The sequence below is a fragment of the Panicum virgatum genome, chromosome 4N (assembly GCF_016808335.1).
Source record: "Panicum virgatum strain AP13 chromosome 4N, P.virgatum_v5, whole genome shotgun sequence".
Lineage (NCBI taxonomy): Eukaryota > Viridiplantae > Streptophyta > Magnoliopsida > Poales > Poaceae > Panicum > Panicum virgatum.
In genome coordinates, this window is record NC_053148.1 from 48,360,688 (window position 1) to 48,370,397 (window position 9,710).

The window sequence follows — 9,710 nt, forward strand, 5'->3', positions numbered from 1 at the left end:
GGGTCAAACATCTGCTTTGAAATCTACATACAACTACAGGCACTTCCAAGTGTTCACACTGAAGCAATTTACTTCATCAGTTCTTAACAGTCGCGCCTCAAGAGAGGAAAAACACATTCGCTATAGCCACAACAACAGCTGCAAACATGATCCCACGAGATAAAACATTGCCGCAGCACTTAAAACCTACACAGATGGAAAATAAAAGGTATTCCATAACTAAGAAGGTTCCCATTCAAGTTATAGTACAACAGCTGACCGCCCACTGCAGAGATCGCTCAAGGATGATCCTCATGGTTTTAACCCATCGCTGAATATGCACAGCTACTCCGGTCACATTGATGACTCATGGCCATTGGCCATCGCTGATGCAGGATTCTCTAGCCCACCACCACCAGGATTCCCTATGACACTTCCATTCTGCTGGAATAGAGTAGAGAGCAATTTAAGTTTCAACCGCTGATTTATTCAGAACATGAAGACATACAGATTACCACAATAAACGAGGCAAACCAGAAGGTTATGGAAGCTGTGAAAGAGAAAATTGAAGAGGAAGATAAGATAGATCATTCCATACTGTTCATAAAGCGCTATGAAGATTGTTACCACTTTATGCTAGTCTTAGCGCACATAAAGAGGAATAGTTAACAATTAACAAGCAGAAATGGAAAGACAAGATTTCAACAATACATCTTGACTGAAGATTAATAAATGTAATGCTTTCATTTTAAGTTTTAGGGAGAGAATGATAGATGGCAAAGGCATACTCCACCAATGAGTTTTCTAGTAGCTTGTTATTATGTACTTGGCAACATTAAAAAGTTCTAAGCTGGAGTGGCATAATTTGGCTAAAGTTTTAGTTGTTCGTTAGTAACTTAGTATAGGATACCATCACTAGGACAGAGGTTGTGCAAGGAATCAATCATTTCCAAAGAGTTAATTATGCAAGGAAGGAGTAATCTGACCTAAGTATTTCATTTCCAGCTTATAGGATAAGTTTCGACCAAATAAACTCCCCACCAAGCTTAGGTCAAAAACATGTGCAGAGAACAGCGAAAAGAAAAACTTACACCACCATCTAGAACAGGTGCTGATTGCACAGCTTGAAGAGGCCCAGGACCTTTTGACAAGTCCCTCAGCAGACCCTATAAAGATGTGAATGGACCATCAATAGATTTACTTGTGCTTGCATAGCACTTGATCTAAATTTACATGAAGAGACTACACAGAACAAAGCACAGATAACTTTCTCATTTCTACATTGCAAGGTATTTTGCTCGTGCAGTCCTAAAAATAAACAGAAAAGATAGAACAAACTCAGTAGCAAGTGGAAAATATCTGCATTTTATTAGTTATATATACTACAACATAAAGAGGACAAAAAGCGTGTGATACTGCTAGAAGAGTGTTTGGATACAGACTACAGTGGCACACAAATAAACAGATAGATGTGTAGTGCTTTACCATGTACAGGGTCATAACAACATAGTGTAGCATTGTGATAGTAAAATGAGCCTACGTAAAGCAGTAGGACCCAGCAAGTTTTTAAAAATAATAATAATAAGGCTGTTGTTACAACTTATTGTGTACAACTTATTGTGGGCCCATTATGTATTAAGGCAGTTGTTGTACTTATGATGGGCCCAATATGTGGTTGACAACAGCAGCAGCAGCAGCCGCCTTTTAGTCCCAAGATGTTGGGGCAGGCCATTAAAAGCATAACAATAGCCTTGGTCATGGTTCAGGCATGCGGATTTCTTATTCACACTCCTGGGTCCATTGCATAGTCTAATCTAAAAACAAATAAGTTTGAAATCTCAATGCTCACTGAAATCAAGAATCTCATTGTACTACTAAACATTAAAAGTTACCTTATTTGCCCACATGAGGCCACAAGCATTGCATAACGTTCTAGGTCCGTCAGGTCCACGACGCATCATAGGTGTAGCTGTTGCACTAGTACCACAGTGATGGCATCTAAGAAAATTGGACAGAAGACAACCATCACAACAACTCAGAAATGGAGTTTCTAGTATTTAAAATATAACTCTAATCACATGCCATAATTAAACATAATATCCACACAAAAAACAACTTTGAAGAAGCACGTGTCAGTGCATGTTAAGTACCAACAAATGTCTTGTAGCAAACTTGCTTGTACTGAAAAACAATAGCCTAAGTTCAAGTAACCAATTCATGCCTATACCAGTAAGACAATGATCTTAAACTCCTTATTATGTACAGGCCTACTGGACCACCAGAACCAACCAGCAGGATAATCTCTCGTGCACATAATAGCATAGGAAGCAGAATCAAAAAGCTTTCAACAGCTACCAACACCACAACATTCGGTTGATAAGATGGTATGGGCAGATCATGTGAGTAACAAATGAATATCCCAGGTGAGGCAAGCTAGAAGATAAGTATTGAGGTACTACCATAATATGGTGTCAACCAGCAAGGGTGAACAGTAACAAGTTATGGTTTATGATTTTCAATGTTAAAATCAGATTCATGCTTCTTTCTGGTGACAGTTCAAGCCATCCTCACGGTACTGGGATGCAGATTTCAGGCACCTGCAGCGAACATGCACATGCTGGACTGGTGGCTGCAGAGGCACAATGGACTCAATATCAACCTTCCTGTTCATATCATGGAGAATATGGAAGGAGCAGAATGACAGGGTCTTGGATAACAGGTTGGGGAAAACACCGCCCATCTAGCAGGGGCAATCTTGGAGGAAGGTCAGCTCCGGATCCAGACAGGGGCAAAGCACATGGTCAGCTTTGGTTGGCCTACACCAGCAGGAGCTCCTAGCATCCAGTCAGCCACTTGATTGTCTTGTAGCTGGCTTTGGGTTGTATTTTTTGCTGTATAAGCTATAAGCACTAATTGTAATGCAGAACCGCATAAATGTGCCCAGATCAGCCCGAGTTGTAAACAACAACAATTTTCTTCTTAATACAAAGCTATGCAGCTCTCCTGCATATTCTCGAAAATTTTCTGGTAACAGTTAACAGTTAACAGGAAACAAAAAGGGTCATAAATTCATGCCATCTACAATTAAATAAATAGCCTTACGGCAATGGTATCTGTCACTCTGAAGGCCAAGAAAATAAGCATTGAGTATCTTTTATTCATCTCCAAATATTGTTGGATATGTCAAACACATGTAACCAAGAGCAAATTGGAACCACTTTGCAACTTACTCGGCAGCGGATGGAGGTCGGCCTTCCACTGACCCCCAATTCGGGGAGCCATCTGCAGTCATTATTTCTGATGCTGATATTTCATCAGGCTTTGGTTTTGAAGATGTAAACTGACCTCGATTGCGCTGCATCCTATAAATACAAGCAAATCGTATAGATATTAAAGAATGTTTATACATAACCATCTACAAAGAGGACTAGAGAGGTGGCTCCAATTGCAATATCCAACATAGTGTCATTATCTTATCTAGATCAAGAAATGCCACAGCATTATCCACAACCTTTGAAACAGGGTACATAAATAAAGCAACTGGCAACCAAAAACTACTTAAAACACCGTTAAAAAACTCTGGTTAATCTGCTATGCAACTTTTTGTACAACATGCATGATTTAAGTACTGTCCACCTTTGCTGATTTAATATCATATATTTTTGTTCACTTCCAAATTCCAATGTATAACAGTTAGTAAAGCACATTATTCATAGGCACTACAACAGAAAATATGTGCATCAGATGTAATGAAAAAAAGAATGAACAAATAGGGTAATGAATAATTGATCTATTTTAATCTGAACAACTTGGAAAATGAATTGGACTTAGGATGCGCACATATTCCCACTAAGAACTACTTACATCAGAACAACAGGTGTAATAAGTTTCAAGGGGAATAGAATGTCTTATTAAAGGACAAATCCTTTCTTTCCAGCAACATGCTATCAAGTTCAGTGACTTCCAACAGAACAAACTTAATGGCACTTGAGATATTACAAATGGAGTACCCAGCCAAAGTTTAAAAAAAAAACTAGGACGTACCTAAGTGCAACTTCCTTCCTTACAGAGTACCGGATCTTCTTATCAAAGTTCCGCTCCTTCCGCTTCTCCCTAAACCTCATCAACGATGCCACCCGATGAGGATAATTCAACCTCTGAAGCGAAGCAAATACACGCATGTGAATCATCCATTCCAGAACACAGTCTTCCGAACATAATTCACGGGCATTACTGATTACGCTCCTCGTCATTTGTCCCAAATCCTAACCTTACTGTATGCTCCAGAGGACGACGCGTTGCCCAGTCCTGGGTTGTTCAGCTCCCTTCCTCCAAGCAGTAAGAGAACGGCTTGAACCTGCAGCAGACGGAATCAAAACACTTACCAGTCAAGCGAATTGCATTGCCTACAGGTAGAGGAGAAGGCAAGTTCACGTCTATATACACCGGGAGAGAAGAGGGACCTTATCAGGCGAGACGGAATCAAACACGTAGACCTCGCCCTGGAAAGAGAGGGTGAGCTGGTTGGGCGCCATGGGCGGCACGGCCCCAGGCACCATCGCCGCGTGCGGGTCCATCTGAGCGCTGGCAGCAGCCGCGGCAGCGGCAGCAGCATCCGCGTCCATGGGGACGTGCTCCCCGCCGACGCCGCCGTCCTGCCCCTCCTGCTCGTCCTCGTCGTCCTCCACCTCATCTTCCTCCTCGTCATCGTCGTCCTCTTCCTCCCCAACCTGTTCGTGCCCCTGAAGCTGCTGCTGCTGCTGCTGATGCTCGGTGTAGCGGTTCAGCGCCTCCGCCTCGGCGGCCACCGCGGCGAGGTGGTCCACCGCCGGGGCAGCGGCGGCGGGGGGCGGCGCGGCGACCTCGTCCGCCGGCTGCGGGGGCCGCTCGGGCCCCCGGCGCGGCTGGTAAGGCTTGCTGCCGTCGTGGTGGGACATGGATGAGCGGCGAAGGCTTGGGCGGCGGGGGATCGGACCGGATCGGAACGGACGATGGGATGGGGGTGGAGGGTAACCCTAGCCCCTAGGATTTCGATCTGGTTTCACTTTGGAGGGTGGAAATGGGCTCGGGAGGGAGACGATGTAGGGACGGGGCACGCCGTGCGCTCCGGGTCCTGTGGCCGGATCGCGACCGTCCAATCCACGGTTTTAGTGTACGGTTGTCCTAGTATCTCCTAACCAAAAAAAAAACTTTCAAACAGAAGTACCCCAAGCTAATTTATTTTACTGGTTTCACTTTGGAAGGTGAAAATAGACAAGGAAAAACACGACGGGGACAACCGTAGGCTCCGGATCTTGTGGCCGGTTCACAACCGTCTGATTCATGATTTTAGTGGACGGTCATTCTTGTCTTCGTAAAAAAAAAAAAACTTCAAACAGCAAGTTCACGATAAAGCTCAAGCTATTTTTCATTAGGTATGCGGCATATTCACAAATTTAGCTATGCAGTCAATCTTAGCGTGACTTTTGTCTTCAAACAAAAAATCTTCATGCAGTACAGCCCAAGCCATTCTTCATTGTATGGCAGCCACCCAATCTATAGTTTTAGTTGTGCGATTGTCCCTAGTATGACTTTTTTTTTACCTTCAGACAAAAGAAACCATAGTTGTACGTTGTTCCTAGTACGATTTTTGCCTCCAGATAAAAGAAAACTTTAATCATCAAATTTTTAGTGCAGTCTAAACTATTTAGCGTATCCAAATTTTAATCGTCCAACCATCCCTAGTGTGACTTATGTCTTCAAACAAAAAACTTTGGAGCAGTGCAGTCCAAACTGTTCTTCACCAGATCCACCCACAATAAGCTCTACTAACCACGGTTTTAATCTATGGATGGTAGCTAGTTATTAATTTTTCCTTAAAACTTTTTTCTTCATATAAGTAAGCGCATATTTTCTATTTCCCCTTACAAATATAAAATACTTTAGAGCTGTTATTAATCAAATTGCCCACTTTTGATGATCAATAAATAAAAAAGATGATAAATAGACAATACATGATTTTGAAAATATGGTATAGATACAGACTCTGATACATATAAACAACGATACAAATCTTGAACAGTAGATTCGTGCATGATTAATACCACATTACTAGTAGTTTTAGAGTGAATATATATTAATAATATCTTTCAATTTAAATGTTAAAATTTGCTAATCAAAGTCCACTTATAGATCCTGCTAATGTGTTGGAGGACCTTATGTTTGTGATTGGAGGGGATACAAAATTCCCATGAAAATCTATGTTTCAGACCCTGTTATCGGTTGGCATGACTACAACTCCTAGGTCCACGTCAAATTTAGGAGCCTGCAGTATAAAATAGAAGTTGCTTGAATACATATTTTTATTTCAAAAGAAACACATGGTTCGCCCAAATATTGCCACGATTTCTGAAGTTTGGAATAACCGGCACCCAAAATTCTTGGAGACAAATCTCAGTCAAACTCAAACAGGCCCTCAGATTATCAGACAGGTCCTAACGTCCTAGGACATCCAAGTGATGGGGACCTGCGGTTCTTGTTAACCGACTAGTTGAACAAAACACATAAGCAAAACCATGCAAAATTCTCTGCTCCGCACTAAATACTAGAAGGAAGGCTGAACTGCTTGCAGATAAAGAATAACAAAATTTAAACGGTTGCTAGAGGAAGGTCAAAAAGTTGTAAGCTTCACAAGAAGTCGAAAACAGTTTCAATTTCAACAATCTGAATCAGGGTATTAGCATATCAATATTGACACCAAATGTGAAAACTAACTTGGTCCATGGTAGACCGTATTTCAAAGATTCAATCAACTAACCTACAAAATTGGAGTACCGTACTTGGTTACAGATAGTGTACAGCGTGGCATATAAAAACAGAAGACGCATAGAAAGTAAATCTCATGCTCCTGGTCCTGACAAGATATTGTGGTCAGAATCACTTGTACTGCGTCTCCAGAGAACCTGCTCATCAATTTTGGAAAGCTTTTCATCATCTAGCAGTTTCCAAGTCTGGATTGACTCGACTTCCATCCACGATTTCTGTCCTTTCTTGAGTTCACTATAAATTACCCGAGCTCTCCTTGGCCAATGGGGTCTCCCATAGGCATGATAACCAAAGCCACCGCCATAACAGAACCATATCCCATTGAGGTTACCACAAAAATCATTAAGATGATCATGACCAAGCAAGACGGCTTTTACATCTCCCATAGAGACGAGGGTGCCAAGGACACCGGAATTTACAGATGAGCAAGCCACTCCCTCCTGATACTGACCCTTGAAGCCTGAATACCAGAGTCCTCGGACCTCTGGAATTGGGATGTGGAAGAACGCTAATGCAGGAGCAAGTAAAGTTTTCTGTCAAATAAAGGTAGAAATAGAAGTTACTACTTAGAGGCACAGAATCTGAAATGCAGTGTTGGTTACTTCAAGATAATGCCAATAAACAAAGAAGTCAATGATCTCTAAACACTAGTAGTGGCCACTGTGCATTTTGCGAATAGGAGAAGAGTCAATCAGATACACAAATGTGCACAAACAACAATGAAGCTTCAATGTTGTGATTTGGTATCAATCACAATCAGAAGTACCTGAAGCTCCTGTGAAGTAGTACGAAGCCAGGCGAGTTGAGATTCTTTGATCCATCCATATGTTTTAACTCCATTGACCACTTCACGATCCCCACTATCCAGGAAATAAAGGTTAAGCAGGCTAGTATTGACCAACTCGGACCCAAAAGGCCCATGAATGCCAATATGATAATTGCCAAACCCATGTACCAAAAACCCAGGTGGGTTCACTTGAGATACTGAGTAATCCATCAGAGACATGAACGTCATCAACTCCTCTCGGGTCATTGTTGACTCTTGGTCATGGTTACCTAAAATGGCAGCCCATGGTACCTTGTATTCCATGGCAGGGCTGATTGCTCTTAGTAGTGACTCTGCTGCATCAGTTGCACTGCCCCCAAATATGTTGTCCCCTGTTCCAATTTGAAATAATGGAAGCATCATATGTAAACAAGAGTGGCTCCTTTTTGCCTATAAGGAAGAAAATGGAAAGCAAATAGATAGTATAGGAGCTCAAAGAGGTAACTTGTTCACTATTTTACCATATTAAGGTGTTGCCGGACTTTACAAGGAGCGAGCCAAGGTAGCAGTCATACTTGGTTGATAGAGTTATGCCAACAATTTTCTCAGTAGGTAATACAGTTTATGGAGAGTGACTACAGTCTAATTCCCTGCCTCAATAGGACAGAACAACAGCTTTCGGTTCTGAAAACCCTTAAGCATGGCTCCACATTGATATCTAAATAAATCTCCATTGCATCACGCAGAAAACCAATAAATCGCAAGAAATTGCACTCCATAGCAGCTGAACACTGGTGAGCTACATCTACATGTAAACATGCAAAAAAGTGAATGTGCCTAGGGATTATTCACAAACACAACGAACAAATGCCGCCGAAGTACCTTTTGGAGTGCTAGCTTATTGTTATATACTGCTACTAGTAATCTAGTATATATGGGCAGTACCAATGGCGAAGCCTGCATCTACATGATATTGGGCGGAAGCGGAACATATCCTGCTTGCAATCTCGCCCACGGGAGCAAGCTCACAATTTGACCAACTGAGCTCCAGGACCACCAAATCGAGTTCCGCTGTGCGGAGTTAAGCTCGACAACCACCAAATCGAGCTCCTCCGCGCGTAATCGAGCTAGGCGACGGCCAACCCGGGCTCCTCCGACCGGCTCACGAGGTCAGCGCTGCTCAAATCGAGTTCCCCCGCCTCGCCTGCAATTCTACTGTGCGCAACCTGGCGAGGACGCGAGGTGAGCTGAGCGCGGCGAGGCTAGCTCAGGTGCTCAGAGCACAACAGCTGCAGCTCTGAGGAGGAGGAGGAGGAGGAGGAGGAAACAGAGCCGCCGCACCTGTGAAGGCGATGAGGTCGGGCCTCTCGGCCTCGATGACCCGGCGCAGGAACCGCGTGGTGTTGAGGTCGGAGCAGCGCGCGCCTCCGGCATCCGGCGCTACGTCCCGGCAGCGCGTGGCGGCGCCGTTCCCAAAGTGCATGTCCGCCACCTATCAGCAGCAGCCGACAGCGAGCGAGATCGATCAGCAACCGGGGCAGGGGAGCGGAGAGCAAGGGCCTGAGCTGAGCTGAGCTGAGCGAGCGAGTCACCTGGAGGATCTTGAAGGCGCCGTCATGGCGGAAGCGGAGGGGGAGCGGCGCGGCCGCCTTGACGCGGGGCGCGGCGGCGTCCGGGTCCGGGTCCAGCACGGTGGCGAGGCGGAGGAGGAGCAGCGCGAGCAGGCAGGGCGGCAGGAGGGCGACGAGCGCTGCCAGGTGGGAGGCGGCCATCGATCCCACCAGTGCGCAGCGCAGGGCCGGCCCCTGTTCCGGAAGAGTCAACAAAACCTGCACCAACCTCCTCGCCCGATGGAGTACCAACCAAACTGAATCCGAGCTGGATCATGAACAATTTGCTGCAGGCAACCGACCAGCTAACTACCTGGCCGCCTGTCGCGTGTCGTTTGTTATTACAGCGTGGATGGAACGATGGACAGTCGCAGGCAGGCAGGTCCTGAAGCTGCAGTGTCAGCTGCGATCAGCTGGAACGTCTGCTCGGTTTGTTCAAGTTTCAGCAACGCTCGGAGTGGCTACTCTTCAGGTTCCAGCACGCTTCCCCTGCCCTTCAGTTACAAACTCCAATGGCGCCACGACGGTCGCCATTGGCAGCCGATCAGGAC

General features: G+C 44.6%; 2 protein-coding genes across 4 annotated transcripts; both read right to left on the reverse strand.

Annotated features, from left to right (window-relative positions):
- Position 1: 1 nt before the first annotated feature.
- LOC120668672 (GATA transcription factor 20-like) lies at positions 2 to 5,029 on the reverse strand. Of its 2 annotated transcripts, none has more exons than XM_039948414.1 (7): positions 4,443 to 5,029; positions 4,250 to 4,336; positions 4,024 to 4,136; positions 3,210 to 3,341; positions 1,872 to 1,977; positions 1,071 to 1,145; positions 2 to 420 (listed from the first exon to the last, which is right to left on the reverse strand). In XM_039948414.1, the coding sequence occupies exons 1-7, from the start codon at positions 4,914 to 4,916 to the stop codon at positions 334 to 336; spliced, it is 1,074 nt and encodes a 357-aa protein (XP_039804348.1). In that variant the 5' UTR covers positions 4,917 to 5,029; the 3' UTR covers positions 2 to 333. The 2 variants fall into 2 exon arrangements, with proteins under 2 accessions (XP_039804348.1, XP_039804347.1); XM_039948413.1 differs by having other exon boundaries at positions 2 to 423; positions 4,443 to 5,028.
- A 1,621-nt stretch (positions 5,030 to 6,650) lies between these two features.
- On the reverse strand, positions 6,651 to 9,710 carry LOC120668673 (probable inactive purple acid phosphatase 28). Of its 2 annotated transcripts, XM_039948416.1 has the most exons (5): positions 9,142 to 9,710; positions 8,891 to 9,041; positions 7,840 to 7,941; positions 7,550 to 7,643; positions 6,651 to 7,316 (listed from the first exon to the last, which is right to left on the reverse strand). In XM_039948416.1, exons 1-5 carry the CDS (start codon positions 9,319 to 9,321, stop codon positions 7,292 to 7,294), a joined length of 552 nt encoding a protein of 183 aa, XP_039804350.1. In that variant the 5' UTR covers positions 9,322 to 9,710; the 3' UTR covers positions 6,651 to 7,291. The 2 variants fall into 2 exon arrangements, with proteins under 2 accessions (XP_039804350.1, XP_039804349.1); XM_039948415.1 differs by having other exon boundaries at positions 6,672 to 7,316; positions 7,550 to 7,941; positions 9,142 to 9,656.